General features: G+C 40.5%; 1 protein-coding gene across 5 annotated transcripts in view; it reads right to left on the bottom strand.

Moving 5' to 3' along the window:
- CSMD3 (CUB and Sushi multiple domains 3) overlaps positions 1–27,579 on the bottom strand; it is a 591,548-nt gene that overhangs the window by 329,008 nt on the left and 234,961 nt on the right. For all 5 annotated transcript variants that reach the window (XM_083516438.1, XM_083516434.1, XM_083516435.1 and 2 more), the window contains exon 6: positions 5,056–5,168. In XM_083516438.1, coding sequence (XP_083372564.1) covers positions 5,056–5,168 — 113 coding nt within the window. The remainder of the gene's footprint in view (positions 1–5,055; positions 5,169–27,579) is intronic.

Below are 27,579 nucleotides of genomic sequence, written 5' to 3'. Positions count from 1 at the left end.
GGTGAACCGGGTTTGCTTCCCTGCTCCTCCACATGCAGCTGCTGGGTGACCTTGGGCTAGTCACACTTCTCTCAGACCTCGGGCTAGTCTCTCAGCCTACCTCACCTCACAGAGTGGTTGCTGTGGGGAAGGAAGGCCGCTTTAAGACTCCTTAGGGTAGTGTTAAAGTGGGATATCAAATCCAAACTCCTCCTCTTCTTTCTCCACAACAATGCATAATTGTATGCTCCTCTTTCATGTCTACTCTTATTTACCTTTCCTCTAAACTAAGAAGCCCCAGATGTTGTAATCTTTCCTCATAGGGGCGTTCCTTCATCCCCAAATCATTTGGGTTGCCTTTGTACAAAGCATTCCAAGGGTGGTTGCAACCATAGATTTCTATAATGGCATTACTATATTGGCACTTTTATTCTCAATTCTTTTCTTAGTGATCCATAGCACAGAATTACCCCTTTTAACAGCTGTCACACACTAGGTTTACGTTTCTGGTCAGTGCATTACTTTACATTTGTTTACATCAAATTGTATTTCCCATTTTACTGCCCATTCACTCAGTTTGGAGGGATGCTCTTGGAGCTCTTCACAGTCCCTTTTTTTAACCACCCTAAACAATTTGGTATCATCAGCAAACTTAGCTACCACACTGCTCACCCATTGCCCCTTGTTAATTTATGTCCAAGTGAAAAAGTACAGGTCCCAATGCTAATTCTTGGGGGCTCCAGTGTCTACATCCCTCCATTATGACATTGTGAGGAACAATTACTGATGCACAAGGGTACTGCTCCTCTTTTTCCATGACTGCTATGCTTACTTAGGAGTCTTTGGTGAGGTACTTTGTCAAAAGTTTTTTCCAAAGCCAAGTACACAACGTCAGCTGGATCACTTTTATCTATGTTCTTGGTGACACTCTCAAAGAACTCTTAACAGGTCAGTGAGACAGGGAAGTCATACCGCTTTTGCTTCAGCAAGACTTGTTCTTCCATATGCTTGGCAATTCTATATTTTACAACACTTCCCACCAGTTTTCCCAGAAGAGATGTTAATCTGTCATCATACAAAGATTCATCTGCCTCCCTAGCCAGTCTCCTGCTATTATTTTATTTATTTATCGGTCAACATGCATTTAGCAACGTGCTCTTTTTATCAACCTTTGTTGTCTGCTTGCATCTGTTTCAGAGTAGGTGTTCCTTTTACTCTAATTTGGACAACACTTCCATTTCCTAAAGGAAGACTTTTTGCCTCTGATAGCATCTAACAGCATAGTGTGAATGTTTTGCTTAGAAAATAATGTTTTGCTTAGAGAAGAATACTCTGGCTGCATACACACCATACATTCAGGGCACTTTCCCCCTTCCAAGAATCTGGGGAATTTTAGTTTACCCTCCAAATAACTACAATTCCCAGTACCCTTAACAAATTAGTTTCCAGGATTCTTGGAGGGGTGTGTATGCTTTGAATCTATGGCTTGCATGCATCCTCTTTTACCAGAAAGTTGCAACAAGCAAGGTGATGTTATTTTCCTTACAGAAGTGGCATTTCACAAGCGCCTGTATATACTATGCAGAAATATTTACTCTAAATGCTGCCAAGCAAAACTGGCCAAAGACAATCACACACTTCAAATGCCAGCATGCCTGTTTTCTGGAAGCATACTCTTGTCCCCCAGGGAGATGGTTTAAGAAAGTGAATGAGGCTAAAGGATCAAGGACACAGATGGGGGAAAGATATGGCATGGCAGGTGAATGCAATCTGCATGTACTGCAGGAAGAACTTCAGCCAGCTCTTTCCCAGACTTGGAGAGGAATCCAAAGGGGACATAGGCTTGTGGAACAAGAATGAGTCATGACAGGCATGGCCAAAGGCTTGGACTGACATATCCTTACCATTCCTATTTATATAGTGTTCTGTGAGTGAATCAGCTGCTAATAATTTTATCAATAACCTACCTTTTAAAACAATTAATTGTAAATATATATGTATATTACCAAAACCCAATACATGCATTTTAACGGTCTTGTATGAATTATGAAATAGCTCAGCTTATTATGAACCAACTACTTCCTGTTATTGAATAGGCAGATCCCTTTTAGTTCAGTGTAACAAAAAAAGAAAGAAGTCCCTACATCAAATAAACAAGTACATTTCACCTTTAAACCCTAAAGATAAAAATTAGCCTACTAATCAATCAAGTAAAGTTAATCTACCAATGAACCTAACAATTGAAATTATTTCTTGTAGCTCTGTTTGTAGGCTATAGTCCAGTGAGAGTTGAAAGTACTTAAGCTCATTGAAATCAGTGGGCATAAACTCAAATAAGTCTGCAGCCGATTATGTCCATAATGTACTGTATTTCCTTTGAGGTTGAGGAATTGAATTTCTCAAGAGACTCATCACTGAAAGAATCCCTCAATTGTCTTGTAGTATGAGCCTTATGGGCACCATTGCTCACACTGTCCATAGCGTTCATGTAAAATAATGTAATGGGCTATCGGTCTGATTCTGTAGTCCACTCACATCTTATTAGGCCTATCATGGAAGCCACATTTTGGACAGATTAAATACTTTCATAAGAACAGCTCTGCTCTGGAAAAAGGAAAGGGAACATCTACAGCACTCATTCCTCCGCCTAAACTCTTATCACCCAACAGGTTTCAGCAAACGCATCAGTAACTTTTTTTCACCATAATACGTGAACTTATCTGTAGCAGTCTAATATATGCTCTTAAATAAACTTGAATTTGTAAATATTTTGTGAAATTTGCTACATATGGGTTGACAATTTAAGGAAAACATTAAAAAGAAGCATGGAGTTTGCACAGGTAACATTTTCCAAAGCAGTAGCCATGCTACTCTCTTGCAACAAATACAGAGAGTCTTGTGGCACCTTTCAGATTTAGTCTTGTGACTAACAAATTTATTATAGCATAGCTTTTGTGGAATACAATCCACGTCATCAAATAAATGAATGTTATCCTGAGTTGAGGACATAGATAAAGAGGATATTAATCTACATATTGGGGAATGCTAAATAGTGAGGTCAAAGGGAAAGGAAATGCAGAAAAATACAGGTGGTGATAATTACACTTCAAACATTATTAATAATATTTTTTATGAATACTAGGATATAAATATTCTTATAAATTAATAAATAGTGGCCATTCACAAAAAATGTTTATGTATGTAACACAGAAATCCTGGCATTGGTAAATGAATTAATGCATTTAATGCAATTTAATGTAATGGATAAAAATCCTCCTTGTTGATTCAACACATATGCAATAGCATTGAACCATTTAATGAATTCAGTAGTTTCAAACTACATTCTCCCTCTGAAGTTTCTCTGTTCCAGTATGACCATCTTAGTCAGATACAGAATGTCCTGGGAATTTGCAACATTCTTCCACTAATTTTTAAGTGCTGCCATTTCTGATGTCAAATATCTGTTTATTTTTTTGCATAGAAATTAGCCTGTTTGTACTGTGCAGAATACAAAAGGGCACTGTAGGTGGATGATGGCATAAGCAGGTAAATGAACAAAAGGCAAGATATATGGACAAAGGCAAAGAACCCTGTAGAAGACCCAAATGCCAACCTGGTGACAGCAATATTACAGGATCTAATAACGTCATGCACCATATCAGGGGTTCAGAAAACAGAAAATTGAAAGATGGAATACATCCCTGCATAACACTTCAAGTATATGATTATCATGGCATGAAAGTTTATGCTATAATAAATTTATTCAACTTTCAAGTGTGACAAGACTCTTCCTTTGTTCTCCCAGTAAAAATCTGAAGCTTATACATATTTTGATTGATACATGTTTTCCACTCTATTTTAGCTTTATTCATCACTAATGAATATGAGACCCTTTCTAGTCAGTCAAGTGCTATGATTTACAGTGGGCTTGATTCCCAAGTTCATTCCACAGCTAAGAGGAAATCAATGCGCACGACTATATAAATATAGCAAACTAAAAAACAAACTCATTCATGTCTTCATTGCAACTTGAAAATACTATCAAGGGACGTACTTGCTTGCCTAAAAAGGCTTATAATTACTTCTCTGGATTTGTATCATTCTGAAATTACTGTATTTACTGTATTTTATACAAAGAGAATAGATCCCTTTTTAAATTGCTTTTGAAGAATGGGCGGGAGTAGAGTTAATATCCATAGACAGTCTAGTATGCAACATGCTAATGATTATTCTGCAACACAGTTGTTCACATGTGTGATATCCATGAAGAGCAGGTGCTGTTTCTATCATCAAGTCCTACTGATATGAAAACATGTCTCAAAAAAAAAAAAAAGCCCTTCAACTAGCTATTATGGGAACATGGTGTGCAAAGATAAACAAAATTCCTTTTGTGTCAGGAAGCGCTTACAGTTCCCTGGATATTATCCATTAAAGACAAAAATGTATTTACAAAAATGAGGGGTTTTGATAAAAGCATCATATTGCTAGAGTATATATTAATACTTTCCCTGGCTTTTTATTTATTTATTAAGCAAACCTATTCTAGCAACGCAGCCTCAAATTAATATGCCTCAGATTCTCAGGTTTTATTTTATTTCTCTCTCAACAGCTGTCTATTCATTTACAAAAGTAGATAAGAAGCCTAACTAGTAACATAAGAAGAAATTACTGCATGCAATGAAATGAACCCTACTTGACAAAGATTCTCTTTAGTAATGCCACCATCATGTGCTGTTTTTGCAAACATACACTTGCTCTCAAGTTTCTGATAATCAGTGAGGCACTTCAGCAATATTCAGAAGCACTTCAGCAAGTTACTCTTTTTAAAATCCAAATTCTTCATAAATGTTTGAAATCTGTGTAACAAGAATATGTTTTAATCTACACTGTAATTTGACAACTATTTTGTGGCTTTTGTAGCAGGAGAATGGATGTTTATTCATGCTTGAACTGACCAACTGTAGTGGATCAGAATGCTCTCTTTTTATTTCTTTTTAGTGAAAAGTACAGTTATACCTGTAAAACCGCTTTCTTAATCTGAAAAGAAAAAAACCCCATGATTTTCATTAAATATACCTTGATAGGGAGCACTAAATCCACGATATCGGTGGTTGCTGTCTGTTACAAAATGGAGTCTTAGCCAGTTTTTGTTGCTGATAATTGGGGGTGGTATATTCATTCCAGATAACCTGAGAGAGAAAATAAAAATAAGACAAAAACATTTGATGGGTCAGAAACCTCAGTCATTCACCAAGACCACCACACTTTTCTAAAGGTTTTCTACTCCCTACTTGTGAACATTTAAAACATGCATATTTGTTAACTGCATTCATTTAGTGCTAGATAGATAAATAGATAATTTATTACGGTCAGAGACCAACTTATAAAACACACTTGGGGGTACAATCCCAGAAGGAAAACAAACATGTAAAACAATGTACAACAATAAATTTAAAATTTATAAATGTGATAAGCGTATAGAGACGTAAAACTTTAAGATAAGCTGCCGCAGAGAGATGACCCAGAGTCAACCATGGAACCGAGTTTGGGGATTTTCTTAATGAACTACTTTGGATTGGGGGATGGTCTGCGCCTACAGATCTGTATACAGAATCTGGTGACCATCTGGGTCATCTTATGATCTTTGCCTAACAGGAAAAGGTCAAATTTTTGCTTTTCCAGGAGGTCAGCGAGCCTCACCAGCAAGGGATAAATGGTCTCACTATGTGCCTCTTCATAAAAGGGACATCTAAATCATTTAGTGTTATTTATAAATCCACTTTTCATAATGCAGATCACAGGGAAAGCTACAACAAATACATATAGATTTTAACACCACCTACAATAGCCATTTAAAACAATTCATAGTACTGCTGCTTAGAAACTCTTACAGTGAGTGACTAAGTCAAATAAATAAATGAATAAATCATATGCAAGAATAATAACACAGACACACAACAGCAGCTTAATCTCCTACAAATGTCTGGATAAAATTATGTGCTTTTAATTGGTGCCAGCATCTGAGTAAGTTCAGAGCTACACATATCTCTGAGTGTGGGACATTGAAGAGACAAGGTGCTACAATATGCACTTTTGGCAATGCAGTCACAAGAAGGGGCCTCCCCCACTGATCTTACTCATGGGCAGATTGGTACGGGGAAAGCTGTACCTTCAGACATCTTGGCCCCAAACTGTTAAGACCTTTCTATTGTTATAAAGCTGAATTTCAGCCTAATTGAAACTTGGGGTTGTCTAATGCTTGATCCAAATTGGCAGTCACATTGCCCATAATGAAAATGCACAGCATATCAGGACACACTTTACACAGCATATAAAAACATATCCAAAATATTGTTATGCAAATGCTATAGACAAGGATCATGAAGAACATATGGAGCAAAGGAGTCACTGTTGTCTATGGATACCAAGTGGAAAAATCTTATTACACATCTCTGAAGTAAATTTTCACTGTTCCTAAATTACCCGTGAGTCAGATTAATTTGGATAGCATTTTATTTTTATTTTTTTAAGCTTAGATGCTTAGAAATTCCTCATTTCATCCATTTTCTTTTCCACCAGTCTAGCTTCAGTTCTGCAGAAAGCAGAGATGCTGCAAAGTGGTAGATGTCACCTTACTTAAAATGAATAAAGAGCAACGTCCCGATATTGTGATTGTATTGTTTCATCAGTAGCCTGGAACAGTTGCCATTAAATTCTGTTCATTCAGCTGTGAAACCTGACATATGTGGGTGGTTCTGATTTATGAAGGACTAACTTTTGCCTTTAAAGAGAAGCTACACCCAGAACAAGGTTAAGGCTCATAAGCATCTACCATCCTGCCTTTTAGTTGTGGAAACAGCACCTCTTGGTGGTCAATTTATTAGTTCCAAGAAGCAGACGAGAAAACATATTATTTTAAGGGGAATGGAACATGGGGAATCATCTAAACCTATGTCAGAGGCAGAAAGTGATGGTGGAAGAGTAAAACGGTAATGGATTTGAACATGACCTCTCATCCTAGTCACTAAATATTGTTTATTCATGTTCCTGTTGTAATGGTACTGCACAGAGACTCTTGAATAAAATAAAAATTGTACAGCATTTTCCACTATTCAATTATTAAATGCATAAGGCCAAGAAAACAAATACTTAATTGAAAAATGTCCAGAAAGATCATTAGGCTACAATCCTATATACATTTACTTTGGAATAAGCCCCATTGAACTTCATAGCACCAAATCTTTATTTAGCAAAAGGCCTTCATTTGTACATAAACAAAACACAGAGAACATGATCAAAACAAAACAGAACATCTCACCTCCCATATTGCTGCAGTACTAATAACAAGTAACACATTGCCAAAGAAGTGAAATGCTACAATTTATTATTTTACTCGATACTGTAAATGAAGGTTAGTGAGCCTCTGTTCTCTGACTCCCCTTCCCCTGACTTTCATCTGCTGGCAGTCAACTGTATTGTATTCAACCCACTCCTTTTTATTAGACAGCTGCAGCTAGGAATGCAGCTAAGGATCTGGTTTGTCAACAGAAAGACCAGTATGTTTTCTCTGCCCCAAGCCCCTTTGCCCAGCAACCACGTTGCTAAGAATTTCTGTCTTGTGCAACTGCATAGGTTACACTGCAGCAGTATTCCTCCACCTGACTGTCAATGCAGACACCAGTGCTCCTCCAAGAGTATCTCTCTGAACCATCCTACCCTAAGTGTAGAAGAAAAGCTATTTGTTCTATATATAACACTTTTTGTTATATGTGGTGAGAGGGAGCTCCTAACATCCAAGCAGGAGTTCTTTGTACACCAAGCTCTTCCAACAATTCATGGAAATGCAAGTCCTTCATAAGTTGCCTCACCAAATCCAACATCCCATTGAACTCAGTGAGGCTTACTTCCCAGCAGATGAGGTTTGCTTGAAATTCAATGACAGTCTTCAGCTCAAAACGACAGATACAGAAAAGATTTAAGCCACGAATTCTCATGCTGAAGTTCGAGGTACCTATTCTCCACCAAAAGATGCAGTGTAAAGATTAAATTACAAATGCATTTTACAGAAAACATCTTTAGCACTTAAATGATGGCTTCCTGCTAATACAAATGAAGAAAAAGGAGCAGCTTCATTTTTTTACACTGCTAATATCTAGTTAAGTCTGCCAATCAAGGCAGTTATTCATTATCACTTTTTAGACATGACAGCTTTGGGCTAAGGTGAAGATTGTTCTAATTAAGCACATGCTGATATCTGCAATTTTCTAATTAAAATCATTGTGTGTGTGTGTGTGTGTGTTTTAAATCTGACTATGATTTCTGTGGGATTATTTTACTGTAAGTAGTTCTGCAAACTGACAGGATTTGCAATGGCTACTGGTGTGAAATCTTTGCTTATTCTAATCATATAGCTACCCTTTCTTCCCATGTCAATTTCTCTTCCACACAAATTATAAAGCTGTTCGCTATTATCATAATGCAGAGGCAGTCCGTTCTTAGCTGCATGACAAGTGCTCTTTGAAGCATGGCAATGGTTTACATTCTGGATTCTTAAATAAAATAATACTAAAGGTTATTTATAAATCATATACAACACCAAGGCAGATTCCACGTTATGAGTGAACATGTTTGCCTTACAATGACAATGCTGGGGTAAAGAGATTTGGTGAGGAGAATCAATGGATGGGAGTGACTGCAGGGGCATACTTAGGAATTTACCAGGTTGGCTGCTGCCAAGCATGCAGGCCCAGGGATACACAAAAACCATGCCTCTCCACTCTGGCTTGGAGTGGCTAGGAGCCAGCCAGCCACCCACAGTGGGTGTATACAACCCAGAGGGAGTGAGCTGTGCATTTTGACTAGATAAACTGGTAAACTATTCAGAGAGAGACATATCTAAGGAAGATGAGTGCACCGATCTGCAAAATCCAGGAAGCACAACTCATACAGTGCATTGAGCTGGCCTCTCTGGTCTGCTTCCCATTTGCATATTTGTCATGCAGGTGGCGCTGTGGGTAAAACCTCAGAGCCTAGGGCTTGCCGATCGCATGGTCGGCGGTTCGAATCCCTGCGGCGGGGTGAGCTCCCGTCTTTCGGTCCCAGCTCCTGCCCACTTAGCAGTTTGAAAGCACTCGTAAGTGCAAGTAGATAAATAGGTACCGCTTTATAGCGGGAAGGTAAACGGTGTTTCCGTGTGCTGCGCTGGTGCCGGCTCGCCAGAGCAGCTTCGTCACGCTGGCCACGTGACCCGGAAGTGTCTCCAGACAGTGCTGGCCCCTGGCCTCTTAAGTGAGATGGGCGCACAACCCTAGAGTCGGACACGACTGGCCCGTACGGGCAGGGGTACCTTTACCTTTACTTTATTGCATTATCAAGGGATGGTTATTTGTGATCAGTGCCAGATTTACGTATAAGCTAAACAAGCTATAGCTTAGGGCTGAACAAAAAATTAAAGAAAAAAAGTGGATGTACATTTCCAAAATATAAGATAAAAAACAAATAAATTAAAGCCTACATACAGCAACAGTGTTTTGTGTTGTGTAGGCTCCTATGATGTAAGTAATGGGCCCCGCCTGCTAGCCTGCTCGCCCTATATTACCATATAGCATATATTCAACACAAAAAACAGCAACAATTTGTTGTTGGCAAAGGACAGATGGAGATATAAAGGGCCCCATTACCTTCAGTAGCTTAGGGCCTCATCAAACCTAAATCTGGCCCTGTCTGTGATGTAGCACCAACAGCTGATGTAGCACCAAAGACAAAACCTTCATATTGCTTTATATCAGTGTAGCTCAGAAATAAATGCAGGTGACCTTCAGGGTCCCACCCAACTTTATGATTCTATGATTTCAGCACACATGCTATGCTGCATGGCTTTAATATTGGTGTCATTTGCGGTTCTGCAGAATGGAGGCTCAAATACTTGGGAATTAGCCCTACAGTGGGCTCAAACCCTCAACAGTGAGTCTCATGCTCTTACCAACTGAAATGTATCCAAAAGTATTGCAGTATTGGAGAATGAAGAGTTTATAACTGAAAGGAGCGGTAATCTGCCTTTCAGAAGCAGCCTAGGAAGAAGAATTCCTTGTTGCTTATGTTATTGATGATATGGCTAACTGTAGTTAGACCGTGCTCTAGGCCTCCATGGTGTTTTGTGTTAAAAGAATCAGATAAGTTCAATTAGTAAGTAGCAATGCCAGTTCTTACTTGAAGCCCGAGGACACCTCTGACTCTCTACTACAGAGAGGTGATACATGATAATGTTGCCTACAGTGCTCCGCTGGTAAATGACCAAACCATTTGTTGCTTCCTAGCCAAGAAGTAAGTAAAGTTGCAAGCTATATTTCATATGACTTCTTTCCAGCAGGCATTGGTAAGGTTGAATTCCATTTTACAATCTTTTTTGTTTGCTTTATTGTTCATTTGCTGTGGCTTGTTTTTATGTACACTGCTTAGAGATGTGAATAATTAAGATGCCTATAAATGTCTTAAATAAGTAAGTATGTAAGTCATTCATATTGCAGAGTAAGGATGTATTTTGTGTAATGTCAGGGAGAGAATCCAGTTCTCATCATAGTGTTATGGTCTGCAAGACAAGATGTGAATTGTCTGCATGATATTAAACAAATGCATTCAGAAGAACATTTTTTAGGTCTCTGTGACTACCTTACCTACAAATATTTCTTTATTTAAAATAGCAACAACATTCTGTATCTGATCAAAACCCTAAAATGTATTTTATATAATTGACTTTATGTCTATTCTTTGTATAGTGTACTGTTGTTTTATTGTTATGGCCAATGGCTGACGCAAATAAAGATTCATTAAATTCTGTATCTGATGGTTAACTGCCTTTATTGTTTAAAAGAAGTTTTTGGAGTCCTGTGTATGTTATAGCAAAGGCCCCAAATCCTATCATGTACATAAAAACACTGATAATCCCAGGCAAATGTTGTGAAAGCACCAACATACACTGGCAACTGTAAACAGCTATTTAAATATTGTTATGGGCTGTGAGTGGTGAGACTTGGGGATTCTCTCAACTAATAGTAATATATCTAATAGTAAAATATCCAGGATGTATGTATGTACCGGTATGTGTTTGTTTGTTTGTTTGTTTGTTTGTGGTGCTGTGGTCTAAACCACTGAGCCTAGGGCTTACTGATCAGAAGGTCAGTGGTTCGGATCCCTGCGATGGGGTGAGCTCCCGTTGCTTAGTCCCAGCTCCTTCCAACCTAGCAGTTCGAAAGCATGGAATGCAAGTAGATAAATAGGTACTGCTCCAGCGTGAAGGTAAATGGCGTTTCCATGCGCTGCTCTGGTTCGCCAGAAGCGGCTTAGTCATGCTGGCCACATGACCTGGAAGCTGTACACCAGCTCCCTCAGCCAGTAAAGCAAGATGAGCACCGCAACCCCAGAGACTGGACCTAATGGTCAGGGGTCCCTTTACCTTTTAAAACTGCTTAAGATGTCAAAAATTGCTAGCAGGGTCTGGAAAGAGATATTCTCTCAGAGCAGTGTTAACTGCTGATTATCAACTCAACTGTTGTATTTATGACAAGGCAAGGAAAGTGAGGGTATGACTCATTCTATTGTCCTCTGCTTGGCCAGGATAAGGGGTCAAACTACCCAGCAATTTGGGGACAGACATACAACTGGAGCAGAAAAAGAGACTGAGAAGTTTGCCTTGTTCTAAGTGCAGAATCCCAGGTTGTGGCTCTATCACCCCTCAGCTTTAGAGTGGCGCAGGCGGTTCCCCTGCACAGGTTGCCAAGATGACAGGGCACACAATAATAATAATAATAATAATAATAATAATAATTGATGCTGCTGGTGGTGATGTAGCCTATATATATACTGATGCCTACTCAATATTGTGTGTGGGGGGGGGGGGGGATCAAATTTTGTCTTTGCTCAGGCTGCCATATTGCCAAAGTCCACATCTGTCCCCATGGCAAGAAATTTAAGGTAGGAGCAGAATCTGCTGGAGTCTTAGCACCATGAACCCATTCATCCACCTGCATTTATAGCCTTTTATCACATAAAATGGCACAAGTCTCCAGTGATCCTCATTCCAAGGGAGCCCAAGCAATACAATGGTCAATATTCACCAGTAGATTGCAGTGCAATCCTAGACATGTCTACTCAGAAGTCAGTCCTACTGAGTTCAGTGGGGCATGCTCCCAAGGCAGTGCATTCACTTCTACTGCCAAACTTCCAGCCCCTGCCATTTCATATAGCCTATGCCTGCATGTGCAGTCTGTACATTTTTATTACGGTAACCTACAGCACAGCCGACTGGACAGACAGATATAGAGTGAAGAAAATGCTTCAGACACTGGGTAAGTTTAAAACCTGGTCAAGTATGCAGTGTGCAGAACAGCGTTCAAAACGTATTTGTATTCTGTGCTGCGCAGCCAGTTACCTACTGAAATAAATTATGTATGGTTGGTGATCTGATTTATCAGCCTGCCAGTGTAGTTCAGAAGCAATATACCAGAAACAAAAAAAACTGCCACTGTTTTAAATAGGAAAACAGCATTAAAGAATAAACTTCCTCTTCTAATAACTGCAGAACACCACACACAAATGCTGGAGTCAGTCCGTCTTGGGCACACATATAAAAAAGGCCTGCGTGCCGTCTCTGCTCAGTTATTATTCCGAACACATTCTCTCCTCTACTTGCTGGAGCTCAGGCTTCACTTTCATGTCATAAGCATGTGTCTAATAGAGATCAATCTTAGGATGAGTTAATCTCTCTAGAGAAAGTTTTATTTAAATTAAATCAGCATTGAATAGCTTAGATTAAATCCAAAACATCTGATCTGCAAATTAATCTATTTAAATGCACTCTGGGGATCAAAAATAGGCTGGGTGCTTTGTTTGTGTTTCGCTCGTATCTGTCTCTGCTGTAATCTTGGAGTGAACATATATCTGCTTTTAGTTAACTAAATTATCCAATCCACTCAAAAGTTTCATTTGTTGCGGTGAAGTTCAGAGAGCTTTTTATTCAATTATACAGCCATCGGAAGGAGAGAAGAAATGATATGTCTCTCTCCCAGTAGGTTATTTGCTGACCTTATATGCCTTAATTCTAAAGAAAATATATTTTAGCACATCTGTAGTCTAGAATTGCAGTGGAAATAACACAGCTGTGGCACAGGGCCCATTTTTGGAGTTCTCTTTCAAATCATATAGGTCTTCCCTTGATCAAACCACTTTGTTTTTGTGGTTAATGCCTGGGCATAAGACTGAGGCCAGGTCACAATGCACCCAGATCTCAGTATGCTTCACAATGGCCCTGTTCAGACATAGCATATTGATGCTTATTAAGCCAAGATAGGAATAAGCATTGTGCTCACACATCCCTATGCCGCCCTTTCCATCCTCCCTTCTCCAGTATTGCAACAGTAGACTTCCTGGCTGAATTTATCATAATTTCTCATTCCATCCAGAGCAGGAAATTCCGGTCCCATAGTTCTGAGTGAAGCAGAATCTGAAGTCACAGAATTCATAACTGATATGGACATGAGAAGGAACTGTGATTGAATCCAGGATTTATTGAATTGTGGCATGGAAAGGATGGTGCGAGGATGGTGAATCTCTCAGCCTAATAAACCAAGGCATGTTATCCCAGGCTGCATGTTGTTCTTCCTATGTGACAGGTACATGACAAGCTCTCTCATCCATAACCATGCAAATTTAGACAAGGCTGACAAAATAAAGCCAACCAGGTTGTTGTTGTTTTTTTAAAAGCCTGAAATAGATTGTATGAAAACATTGGTTTTCATTTGTGCTACTTTCAAGAAACTCTACATCAAGTTGTTCCCCCACTAAATACCCATATGTTGTAGAAAGTTATGAGGCATGGCACAAAGGTGCAGTTCATGCGGAGCATGATTCTCTGTGAGATCTGAGAGCACCTGGCTCCCATAACTGTGCATTGTAGGGAAGATCAGTAGCGGTGGGCAAGCTTGTTTGATCTTCTCATGATGCAGAGGACCAGTTGACAAGCTTCCAAGGAACCCTAACATTCCACAAAGCACAATTTGAAACCTACACCCTTCAAATAAGAGAGAAGAGCACAAAATATTTGGGCACAGTAATGTATTAGAACAAGCTGTAATCTTAAATGTAGTGCAAATGTAATTGTAATGTAATGTAATGAAGTGAGTGATGTATGGAAGTGAGAGCTGGACCATAAAGAAGGCTGATCGCCAAAGAATTGATGCTTTTGAATTCTGGTGCTGGAGGAGACTCTTGAGAGTCCCATGGACTGCAAGAAGATCAAACCTATCCATTCTGAAGGAAATCAGCCCTGAGTGAAGTTCACGGCATGTAATGTCTTGAAAGAAAATATTATGAAAATGATATATAGGTGGTACATGACCCCAGTCAAGCTTGCAAAAATATATCACCTGCCTGATAACAAATGTTGGAAATGTAAGGAAACTGAAGGAACATTCTTTCACCTCTGGTGGACCTGCCCTAGGGTTAAGGCTTTCTGGGAAATGATATATAATGAATTGAAAGTATACCTTCTCTAAGAAACCAGAGGCCTTCCTTTTGGGTATTGTTGGTCAGAGGGTGTTAAAGAAGGATCGAACTTTCTTTTTGTATGCAACAATAGCAGCAAGAATACTTATCGCAAAATACTGGAAGTTGCAATATTTGCCCACCGTTGAAGAATGGCAGACGCAGCTGATAGACTACATGGAACTGGCAGAAATGACTGGCAGAATCCGAGACCTGAGAGAAGAGGCAGTGGAAGAGGACTGGAAAAAGTTTAAGGACTATTTACAAAAATATTGTAAACTGTAGGAGTGTTAAGAAGGGTGCAGGACTGAAAATAACATGGCACCTGCAATTTAGTTGATAGAAAAATGAGAATAAGTGAGATTGGAGAAATAAGATAAACTTTGGAATAATATTATGTCTAAATTAAGTAACTGAGTATTTGATAAAAAATTTTAAAGTTGGGTCATAATATTTGAACACTACATAATAAGAGTTGAAATAAGGTGATAAATTGCTGTTTATAATTATATAACTGGGAACGCAGAATTGGGAGATGTGAGGAAGTCCAAAAGCTTAAGAAAAGATGGATGTTGGATATCTGATTTTGTTGTATGTTTTTTATTATATGTTAATCTTTTTGTTTTCTTTTTTGTTTACTTTTGTTTGTTGTATATGTGTTTGGTGAACGTAATGTTTAAAATTCTTAATAAATATCTTTTTTAAAAAATGAAATGGAAAAGAATTTTGTGTGGAAGGTATTGGATCAACTCACTTCCTTGGCAAGTTTGCCACTGGAAGAGCCCAAACATCTTCTCGTATTTATTAAGTTTTCAAAGTTTCTCTGTTTTAACAACATGATATGGTTCTCTTAGGTTAGAATTATAAGAGAGAAATGCATATTTTAAAACTTCATAGTCATTAAAATGTTTTCCCCTCTAATCTGAGCCCCAGATATGTAGCAGGGTTGGAATAAAAAAGGAAAGACAAATAAATAATGCAGCTTTTCCAGTGCTGTGTGACAAAGATTTGTGGTTTTGGGTGCTTTTAACAAGGAGGAGAAACAATATAAAATAATAGAAAGGAGCCACTAAAAAATACACCACACACATTCCTATCAAGGTTACACAAGCAATGAGCATGGTGTAAAAGAAAAAGGGAAAGTTTCCATTATAAGAAACAAACTTATCTATAGGTAATTGGGGATCTCTCTGTATTTTATAAATACTGCATGCACATTATGCTTATGCTCTTGGAGTCAGATAGGTCAGGGTAGTGCCAAAATGTAATTCATGTTCAGTGGTACCTCTGGATACGAACAGGATCCGTTCCGAAGCCCCGTTCACATCCAGAAGCTAACGTAACTAGCGATGGCACGTCTGTGCACGTGTGTGTTGCTTTTAGCCACTTCTGCACATGCGCGTGATGTCATTTTGAGCATCTGCACATGCGCAAGAGGCGAAACCCAGAAGTAACATGCTCCGTTACTTGCCGCGGAGCACAACTCGAACACGCTCAACCCAAAGTGCATTCAACCCGAGGTATGACTATAGACTGCACTCACTCTGAGCTAGTTTGAATGATCTTGCTAAGCTGTAAATGTAGCAAAACAGCATCTACCTGCTCACTGAACATGTCTATAACACATCCAGGAAAACTAGCAACCCATGGGTGTACATTATCTTTGCATAAGGCCTATAAACATATCATCTAATACTTCACATGATCAAACCATTAACTACCGTATTTTTCTGTCTATAAGATGCCCCCTATTTTTGGGGACTCAGATTTAAGAAAATGGGGGGAGCTGTATCCATGTATAAGGTGCCCCCTAATTTTTGACATTCTTTTAAAGGAAAAGAAACCTAGTCTTATACACAGAAAAATATGGTATTTGTGGGATATCAATTGTGTGGTTCAAGACCACACATTGTTTCCTGAAAAAACAGCTGGTTCCTGGAGGGGCTTTCTGGCTGGCTTAGCTCTTTGAGGTCTGGGGCAAGTGTACCTGGCTGCTCCCCTCTCTATACGGGTCTGGAAGAAACAGATGAGATATGTATGTTCAACGTTTTTATAGGTAGGGATGCCTCTGAAGACAGTTCAGAAACTTCAACTGGTACAGAATTTGGTGACCATGGACTCAGCTAGAATGGTAAAGCAAAAGCATTTTATATGTGATATAACACTGTGACATCAGATGGTGCTGTGGAGTTCCATTTTTGCCAATACGATTTCTCATTATAAAGGTTAGAATGCATTTTTTTCTTAAGTGCTTCTTTGATGCGTCGAATCCAGCCCATGTTGCTCACTGGAGCAGGGTGCTTTGAGCATATTACACCAATCCTAGAACAACTGCACTGGCTGCCAATTAGTTTCTGGGCCAAATTCAGAGGGCTGGCTTTGACCTTTAAAATGCCTTAAATAGCTCAGGACTGCAATACCTCAAGGACTGCCTCTCCCCATAAGAACTGACCCAGATCCTGCAATCACCATCTGAGGCCATTCTTTGTGTGCCTCCTCCACTGCCATTATGTGTTCTTGTAGTTTCGATATTTTAGTACAGGTATAGGCAAACTCAGCCTTCCAGATGTTTTGGGACTACAATTCCCACCATCCCTGACCACTCGTCTTGTTAGCTAGGGATCATGAGAGTTGTAGTTCCAAAATATCTTGAGAACCGAGTTTGCCTATGCCTGTTTTAGTACCAAACTATCTGCATTACAGTTCATCGATTGCACCAACCTCTCCCTTCCAATGAGTTGCATCCAAATTTAGTCACACTCAAAGTAGACTCATTGAAATTAATGCACATGCCTAAGGGGCCAATCCTATGTCAAGTTCTGCTGGGATGAGGAGCTCAGGATGGATCTCAAGCTGAGCAGGGAGGTTTATGGCTCAGCAGCGCTCAGTTAGCCAAAGATATGCCGGCATAATTTGCTTAACCTGGCTGAGCCAAAGGGGCTTAGCAGAGGTTGGTGTAAAGGCACTCCCCCAAAGGCAGTGTGAAGAGGATGGGACTGGGCAGGGAGTACTTAAGCTGGGTCCTAACTACGTTCAGCTCAGTCACATGACCTAGCGAAAAGTTTAGCATGTCAACCTCTATTTTCAAGGCTTGTTTTCCCTCTGACAGGTTGGGGGCGGCTCAGCTAGAAGTAGCCTTGCTGAGGAATGTGGAGTGGATCTGGTATAAATTTACACCAGCTTGGTTTGCAGCAGCTTCTTGTATATAGGATTGTTGCGTGTGAAGACCCCCAAGACCTCCCAAAGAAAGACACAGTTGACATCAATATTAGTTTAAGGTTATTGGCATAATTTTGGCCACAACTTTATTGATTACAGAATGTGAGTGGTTTGCTTAGGCATTGGTTCGACTAGCTGCACCTACATCTCTGGCAGAGCAGCACTGACAACCGGCAGAAGTCAATAAGGGTAAACATACTGGGGGAGAATTGGTCCTACTACAGACGCAACCTCACTCCAAAATGCTCCCAGGTGCTCTGGCATGGCCTAACCCATGCCATGGAAGGAAGATTCCCCTGGAAGGGGATTCAACAAAAGCATGGCGAGCACCTGGATTCCTTTAACTGAATACCCTTTCATGCATTGGAAGGGCAGGTGTGGCAACCTCCCCTCACCACACCTTGAACCATTCCCTAACCATCAAACCTTACAAAGTTGTGACGATTTGCTACACAGCAGGCAAAACCCAAGTGGCACCAGTCAATCAGCCAAATGGGAAAATCCCTACCGGGCCCCTGCCCCAAAAGCAGACGACCCACGACAGCATGGCAAGGTCATGGCAAGACCCTAAATATAGGGAGGGTGGGCGGGTGATCCGGTGCACAAGACGCTAAGAGGATGCTTGACGCAGTGTGCAGTGGTATAAATAGGTCCCCTGGCTGCAAATTCTCTCAACCCCATTGGCCAGAATTGCCCCAGTAACTGAAGGACCCAATCGGGTTGTTGTGGCTATCCAAACGCTCCCACCCACACAAACGGTGAGGTCAGTCATGGTGATCTCACCGCAACATGTGCCCTCCATGATGAGGACACGATTGATTTAACACAGGGGCATTAATTTCATTTGGGTCTGCCTTGAATATAATTTAATTGGATGCAACTCTACATGTTGGTTACTGTAGACTCACAGCTTCTACAGCGGTTACATTCCGAGGGTTTGTGCATATCTCACAAATCACAAATAAACAGGACAACCCCAGAACCACCTGCACACATCAAACAGGCCTTGCTGCTTCTCCCACAAGGTAGAGAGCTTTTAAACTCTCTGCCTAGCTTACTGGGTTCTGGGAGGCTCCCACAAGAAGTTGGATGGCCCTGCAAGACCTTGTGAAGGCCTCTAGAGCTCAAGCGAGACCTTCCCAGGGTCCAGTAAGGAAGGCAGAGAGCTTAAAAGCTCCACGCCAGGAAAATCTGGAACATAAGGAGCTTTTAAGCTCTCCACCTTGCATGAGTTTAATTTGTGTGATGTAAACTGGCCAGTTGCCAAGTGCGTAGAGCTGTGATTGTACAAGCACGCAACCTGCTAGTCTGCTGTATTATATTTACTGTATTTATAGCAGTTTTCTGGGTGACTCCCAAAGATAAAATGATAGAATACAATATTTAACATATCATTGACACAACTGGAGCATTAAAAATCCCCAGAAGAGAGAGTCCTAAAACCAAAATGCCAAAATACCTAACAACAAAAAGAAGGCACCAGATGAACTTTTCTAGGGAGGCTGTCCAAAGCAGAGTTCCATCACTAGAAAGCTCTGACTCTAGTAGTCACACACATCATTTCATCAAACATACCCCTCAAAAATGAACTTCCTCTTATATATATATTTTCAGGGGAAGGGCAAAAGAGGGAACATGTTCATACAGACCATAGTGGTAGTTTTGTTTGCTGAGAAAGATAAGGAAACTAAACTGAAAACTGTAGCTTTCTCTAGCAGGATTTTCACATGCTAATCAGGGTTTCTGCAAGTATCAGAAACAGAACCAAAGAACACAAACTAGAGATCAATGGTAAGTGCAATCTACATTCCCCACCTCTGGGACTCTGGAGTATCATACCCATCGCCACACATACTAGTGGCTGCAGAAGTTGGGGGGGGGGGGCAGCAGGAAGTTTTGGCCTGATTCCATTGAATGGCAGCTGTGGGACCAGATCAGGATACAGTGAATAAACCACCAGCAGGTGGTTCCTGCCCAGCTAAACCTTCAGAGGGTTGAAGTGGGATGTTGTTGCCCACAAAGTGAAATTCCACTTCACCGATGGCAGACAGAAGAAGAGCAACTCTGCCGATAGAGCTAAGTGAAGGGAGGGACCACTGCTCAGCACAAACACAGCATAAGGGGAATTTAGATTGCCCTGTAAAATGTGTCTTTGTATATTTGTATTTTATGCCTCTCATATTCGTGTTATATAGAAAAGCATATTTTGATAGGAAATATATCTGGCGATTGCAGTGCAGAGCCTGGAACATATACAATTTCAGTTCCACTGACGTCGCATCAAAATTATTCACCCCTGTGTCTAATTAGAAAAATCCTTATAAGGATACAGAATTTCCTATGGCATATAATCTATTCTCTCTATTCCTATTTAAATACAGCAGACCAAATCAAAAGAGTAGCATCCTCCAAAGAAGAAGGAAGGAAGGAAGGAAGGGGGAAATGGGGAATTTTTATTATGCCTGAAAATGTTGTTTGTTCTCCCTTCATTTTGTTTGGGGCTTAATCTACACTGTTATTTCAAATGACTATCTGAATATTCAGATACAAGAATGCTTTCCAAATTACCATCAGAAAAAGATAAGGACTGAAGAAGGTCCCATTAAAACTGGGATAAATCACTACTATTGTGTGCAAGTTTGCTTTCCTCTGCAGTATAGCTGTTTAACAAACACAAATTCAAGTACCCTGGAGCATGAATAGATCTTTGGCTTTGGCCTTGTATTGTTCTGTAATCTATAATTTTTGTTTTATAAAGGTTGTTACGCTGCTAGTCTTTAACAACTGAAAGATTGTAAGTCCAATAAATAATGTATTACACATTTTGTTTTTGTTTTAGTTGACTCAGCAGGATGGTTTTCCAGGTAAATCATATGCAAAAGTGTTGAATTAGAAGGACAGGTGTTCTTGATTTTGAGTTTCTGCAGGGCAATATACTGTTAAAGCACAGGGACATAGCTTGTCATCAAATAACGTATCACCATCTATTCAATGCCTTTTTGAATAAATATGATTGCACATGTAAAGATGCAACTAATCCCATTTCCCATGGGATTCAGAAATTATTTATGCCTTGCTTCAAATGAAATAAATTGTAGCTTTCAAGAAGTACAACTGGTATAGCTGTGTGTTTCAGAGATGGTAAATACTGTGAAAATCTACAATAACATTTTTTTTTCTTTTTAAGAAACAGAAAGGGCTTCTCAGGGCCAAAGTAGATATGACGCTAAACACATCAATGAAAGTTCTGCATATATTTTTATTTATTTATTCTAAAATGGTTTGGGTATTTCTATTATCCCCTCCTCAGTTTCTGCACATTTCCACATCAATTTTGCATTTTTTTTAAAGTCCTCATTAAAATTTGTCAGCATTTTACTGCACATTTCTCCTGATATATACATTTCTATATACATTTGGTAAGCAACTGTCCGTAATGGATTTTTGTGTTATATTCGCCAATATATTCACCCTTGATATGGCATATATTTCCATACAATTTTTGTTGCATCACAAAATATGAAGAAATACAAATTTCAAAGTATAGTTGTTTTCTTGTTGACCAGCAGGGCTGCCCTTCTTAGAAAGAAACTCCAGGCACTTCAGATAAACTTAAACAGGAACACCAGAGCAAAGCAAGCCATGCTGACTCCTAAAGCCTTTAAGTTGACAATGGCTTCCTCCTTCTACTCACATCTATAGGAAGTTTCTTCAACAGATTCTTCCTCTAGACCTGTGAACTATATACATACAGGTCTTGCTTTCTGAACACTCCCCATGTGAAAATTCACATAGTACCCAAAACTTACTATACACACCGCAGATTCAGTTATACAAACAGAGAGCATTTTTTACTTCCTTGTTTGTCTTTTGCTGATTGGCTGAGGAACTGTAGTGATCTGTACTTTAGTAAGGTTTCCCTGGGGTTTCTTTTTGCTTGGTGGGTGGGTCAAAATTTTGTGGAATGCATTTGAAATTTCCCTATGGGACTCAATGGAAATCGCCAGCTTGTTATTTGTATGCTCGCCTAACAAACCATTTCCAGGGAACAGAAAGTATGCATATATAGTTACATTTTTGTTTGCATATTGTTCCGGGAACTGTGAATTAGGTACGTTTTGAACCAAATTTTCCCTCTATCCCTCAAAGGGAGATATCAGGATCTGGTCTGTGACATGTGAGCTAGCCCTTTTCTTGCCTGCAACATGTATCAATATATGTGAAACCAGGTATGAAGGTTAGGACAGCAGTCAGGGAGAGAAACTTAAGTGGCAAAAAGGGAAGCCAAGTCAAGGGAACATCTACCAGAAAGTGACTCAACACAAAAAGGAGAGAGAGATCAGTAAGGAGTTGAAAAAATGCTTGTTTAAATAAAGTTAGTTGTTTTCATAGAATTGTAGAGTTCGAAGGAACCATGAGGATCTAGTCCAACTGTCCCTACTTGATTCTTAATGATAATTAACACCACTTGAAACAGTAATCAGAGCCAGCCCAATACATTTCAGCACCTGAAGTGGACCTCAAAATGGCCTCTCTCTGCACCAGGGAAGAAGGGGTCTGGGTAGATATACATCAGGAACAAGGTGGGAATATGGGGAGAAAGAAAGATCAACATTTGGATCTGTTGCCCCAGGTGGAGCCTGACTTGGTCACCTCACCTCTCCTCATAGGCAGGCCACCGCTTACAGTAGTAATTAAAATCTCAAGTCACTCAAAACTACTACTAGCATGAGCAGGCAAACTCTCATTGGTGCCATGCCTAGCCAATTCATAAGATTTATACTGCCAGATAATTTCAAAGGCCGATGTTACACACTCCTATCCCCTTCTGTGCCCGAAGGTGGCCCTGAGATGTGAGTTCACATTTTCTAGAAAGGAATGTGCAGGCTAAATCTGAGCCCTTAGTCCATAAGGTTCCCAGTTCAATTCCTGAAGTTTCTGTGGGCAGTTACATATAGGTTTGTCAAATATTATTGCAATATTGTAATTATGTAGGTTCTAAACAGACTCCATCTTATGGAGGGCATATAGCTTAAATCTAAATACAGTGGTGCCTCGCAAGACGAAATTAATTCGTTCCGCGAGTTTTTTCGTCTAGCGAATTTTTCGTCTTGCGAAGCACGGTGTCGGAAAAGTTTTGGAAAAGCTTCAAAAATCACCAAAAACCTCAAAAAAGGCTACCACACCGCGTTCTATGAGTTGCTCCTCGAAGTCAAGTCGCAACTGTATTAACGCTGTTAAGAAAAAGGAAACAAACTTGCAAAAAACACAAGACGTTTTCATTTTGCGAAGCAAGCCCATAGGGAAATTCGTCTTGCGAAGCAGCTCAAAAACCGCAAAACCCTTTCGTCTAGCAAGTTTTTCGTCTTGCGAGGCATTCGTCTTGCGGGGCACCACTGTATCTTTCCCCATACATTCATGCAGTAGATGTTCATATGTGTATCCAGACAATGGAAACAAAAGAACTGAAAGTGCACTGCTTATTCCCCATCAATCATTCCATGCCCCCAAAGCCATCCATAAAACATTAGCTTTTCTTGACCAAATTACATCCTTTTCGGTTATTCTTTTGACATATTGACAGTAAAATGAATCAGAACAAGCACTAGGCTTTCATGTTTAAAGTTATGCTACAATAAGAGTATGTTTTTCAGTCGAAACCTAGCACATTCCTTTCAATTAACCAAATTTATGATGCATTAGATTTCCAGGACAAATCTAAATGATGGGAGAGGGGGCAGAAAAAAAACAACAGACCAAAATAGGCTTTGTGCTTAGCGCATCCTTTGTTGCCAGCAGCTTCCATTTTCCTTTCTATATTCAAATCCCACATTATGCTCAATAATTTACATAACAAGGAGAAACAAACAGGTTGCTTGCCAGCCACAGGTATGCACAGGTCCTGTCCTCTGAGATAATGTACACGATGTGCTTTGAACATGTTCAATGCACCATATAAATGAGAAGAAGTATAACAACATCAACAACAACCCGACCAGCATATGTTCACTGCAGGAAAGAGCCAACTAATCCCAGCTTCTCCCAATGCATGCCAAATCAGCATGCCATCGCATGACACTCTGCCTGTACCAAAAGCTGCGGGCAGTAACACAACAGCTGTTGGCAGTTGACACAGATTGGCTTATTCCTACAGCTGCTGTGTATTCAAGTGCTTATGAGGATAGTCCCTAATTCTCAGGACAAATATTGTAACATGGGAAGGTTTATATATACACCAACTCGTGGAAGAACTCAGGGCTAACTCATGAACTGTAACAGGTAACCATGGAAGTCTCACTTCAAATGGCAGACTCTGAGGGAATAAATACACCTTTTTTCTGGCAAGGAGGGCATGCAGAAGAACCATGTCTTCATGGCATAGGCTTTGCAGTGAAGACCTCTTTTCTGTCTGTGATAGAACCACTGATCGAGAGCTCAGAATGCTTTCTTTCCCCCACCTCTCAATCACCTGTAGGCCAGGGTGATGTATTGATACATTGCCCAGGACCGGTATGAGGGCCAGACCACAATGGCGGCTTCACCTGTTGATATATCGCAAGTGAAACCACTGCTGCTCCTGAGTCCCTCTGCCACCAGTGTCCAGTGCACTTAGGGAGAAACAAACTGCAGCCGGACACTGGTGGCAGAGGGACTCGGGAGAAGTGGCGGTTTTAGTCACAATATACCACCAGGTGAAACTGCCACCAGGCTCTATGATACAACTGAGGGAGGAACAAGCTACATTGGCCAGGGCTGATGTAACTTGTTCCTTCCTCAGCTGCCTGCGCAGGCAGATGGCTCATTTAAACTTCTCTGTTGAGGGGCAAGCGGTTGGTTGCCCCTCAGAGGAGAAGTCCAACGGAGCCCCTGCCTCTGGATCTTTCTTATTATTTTGGTACTAGCTTCTTTAAGGACCTCTTTGACTGAAAAGCAGGATTAAAAGTATCTCAAATAAAATCTTTCCCTGGTGAGGGTTTTGTCAAAATAAGATGATGGAAGGATTGGAGCTTAGCAAGGGCAACAACAGGGCTCTGGTTTGTGTGCTAGTTGACTTGGTGACCAGTCCTTCAAAGTTGCCAAAGGTATTAGGCAGCCTATTGTGTATTAAGTTCAAGGCCATATACAATACCTTGCAAGATGACACTGCCAATTTAAAATGATCCAGACCTCACACACTTAGCATAATCCATATAACCATCCTGCAAGCTTTGTGCAAACTAATCATGAGGAATATACCAGAAGGAGCATCCTCACCCTTGTCGTTCAGCCTGGACATTGAGATCCGGCTCTGAGGGCCTTCTGGTGGTTCTCTCATTGAGAGAAGTGAGGTTACAGGGAACCAGGAAGAGGGCCTCCTTGATAGTGGCACCCACCCTGTGGAATGCCCTCCCATCATCTATCTGACTTTTAGAATACATTTGAAGGCAGCCCTGTACAGGGAGGTTTTTAATGTTTGAGGTTTTTGTGCTTTAATACTTTGTTAGAAGCTACACAGAGTGGGAAGGGCATTGCAGTCAGATGGGTGGGAAACAACAACAACTCAACACACACAGGCATTCTGGAAGTGACCTTTGTTAGCGAAGGTCCTCTGGACAATGTTGGACTAGTAATAGTTGGATCCTATTGATGTCTGCTTCTCTTCCTCTTTCTGCAACTGCTAAACATCTGACAGATGGCAAGTTACAATTGACTTCCAGGATCAAAGGTCTTACAGGCTTGCTCTACTAAAGTATTTAAATTGGGGAAGGAATAAGTTAACATCTGTAAAAAATTGTGTCTAATTGAAATTTTGGCTTATTAGTGAGCTTCATAATTTGATGATTAATTTAATCTAAAATGTGGAACAAAGGATGGCTCTTTCTAGGTAGGAAGGGTATGGAAAAAAGAAAATAGCACTACAATTTCCAGGATACCATTGCTGTTTTCTAAAGTTAACATTTTGGTGAGCATAAGCAACCAGACAGTCAGGAGGAAGCTGCCTCCAGCTTTTTATGACCCAGTTTATGAAGAAACTGAAGTCAGAGCTATAGAAATAACTCAAGCAAGAGATACTTTTTAAAACCCACTGGTTGGTGCTATTTTATTTATTTTTATTTTTATTTATTTATTTGCTGAGCTGTTAGCTTGGAAGTTGAATTCAGCATTCATACTCATTGCTACAGGTTTTTTATTTGTACTTGCTAACTTGTTTGTAGTAGAAATTAACCTAGCAGCCTCATTCCAGTTTGTACTTTCTAAAAAAAATAATGTGGGGATTTCAGAAGCTTAAGGGACTTTTGTTTCTACATCCCATCCAATGTAAAATCTGAAGCAGTGACTCACTGTAATAAGAACTGTGTGCTCTAAGGCACCTGGAATTTCTGCACTCCCAGATATTGCACTTAGAAGTTACAACTACTCTCCATCTCTCCAGAAGATGCCTCCACAATCTGTAATTTTGCAAATGGTGCACCTTCAAAAATGAAACAACACAGTGTAGATGTTTCACCCCAAATGCTCTATATCCTTAAGTAGATTAAACTATATGTCACTGGGGCTTCTCCAAAAGGTATACCTGTGACTTGAAGGGTCAAAACATCCAGCTCTCCACAGTGACATCAACTGTTTGCCCAGAGATTCTGTATCAAAATCACTGAGCCACTTGGGTTTGTCGATTGGAAGGATAGCAGTTCGAATCCATGTGATGGAGGGAGCTCCTGTTGCTCTGTCCCAGCTTCTGCCAACTCAGCAGTTCAAAAGCATACCAGTGCAAGTATATAAATAGGTACTGCTGTGGCGGGAAGGTAAACAGTGTTACCATGTGCTCTGGCACTTGTCACAGTGTCCCATTGCGCCAGAAGCGGTTTAGTCCTTCTGGCCACATGACCCAGAAAGCTGTCTGCAGACAAAAGCTGGCTCTCTCGGCCTGAAGCGAGATGAGTGCCGCAACCCCATAGTCGCCTTTGACTGGACCTAACCATCCAGGGGTCCTTTACCTTTTTACGTTACCTGTGTCAAAACTTTTTTTATTTTAATTTTTTTATTTAATCTGTATGCCGCCTAAACCCAAACTGAAATGGATCTAGAAAATCAGTTTCCTCTAAGAGTGCCTGGATCTGGCCTGCAACCACCCATACAAGGACCTTGCTCAAGAAGGGGAGATTGGACACTGGCCAGTACAGTGGTGCCCCGCAAGACAAATGCCTCGCAAGACGGAAAACCCGCTAGACGAAAGGGTTTTCCGTTTTGGAGGTGCTTCACAAAACAAATTTCCTATGGGCTTGCTTCGCAAGACGAAAATGTATTGCGAGTTCCTGCAGGGTTTTTCCCTCCCCTGCCCCCTTTTCCCCAAGCCGCTAAGCCGCTTAACAGCTGATCCACTAAGCCGCTTATCAGCTGATCCGCTAAGCTGCTAAACCGCTTATCAGCTGATCCGCTAAGCCCGCTAAGCCGCTAATGGGCTTGCTTCGCAAGACAAAAAAACCACAAGACGAAGAGACTCGCGGAATGGATTCTTTTCGTCTTGCGAGGCACCACTGTAGTTGCTTAGATTTTCGCATTCAGGCAGAGTTTCTTGAGGAGTGGTTTTACGACTGCCTCCTTCAAGCAGGAAGGGACCATCCCCGCTCATAGGGAAGCATTAATCACCTCTCTGGCCCAAGCTGTCATCCCCTTCCTGCTAGTTGTTGTTGTTGTTTTTTAGCCAAGAGAGGCAGGGTCCAGAGCTCAAGTGGTCACTCTGACCGATCCACCTTCCCCACATCCTCGAGCCTTACTGACTAAAACCTATGCAATACAACAGGGCTAGGCAGTGCTCTGGACGCCCTTTGAGATTCATCTGCTGTAACAGCAGAGTCAAGTTCC

Source organism: Podarcis liolepis (assembly GCF_965112155.1).
Source record: "Podarcis liolepis genome assembly, chromosome: 8".
NCBI classification, from domain to species: domain Eukaryota; kingdom Metazoa; phylum Chordata; class Lepidosauria; order Squamata; family Lacertidae; genus Podarcis; species Podarcis liolepis.
The sequence above is the reverse complement of the archived record's forward strand: the minus strand, read 5'-3'. Positions and strand labels throughout refer to the sequence as shown.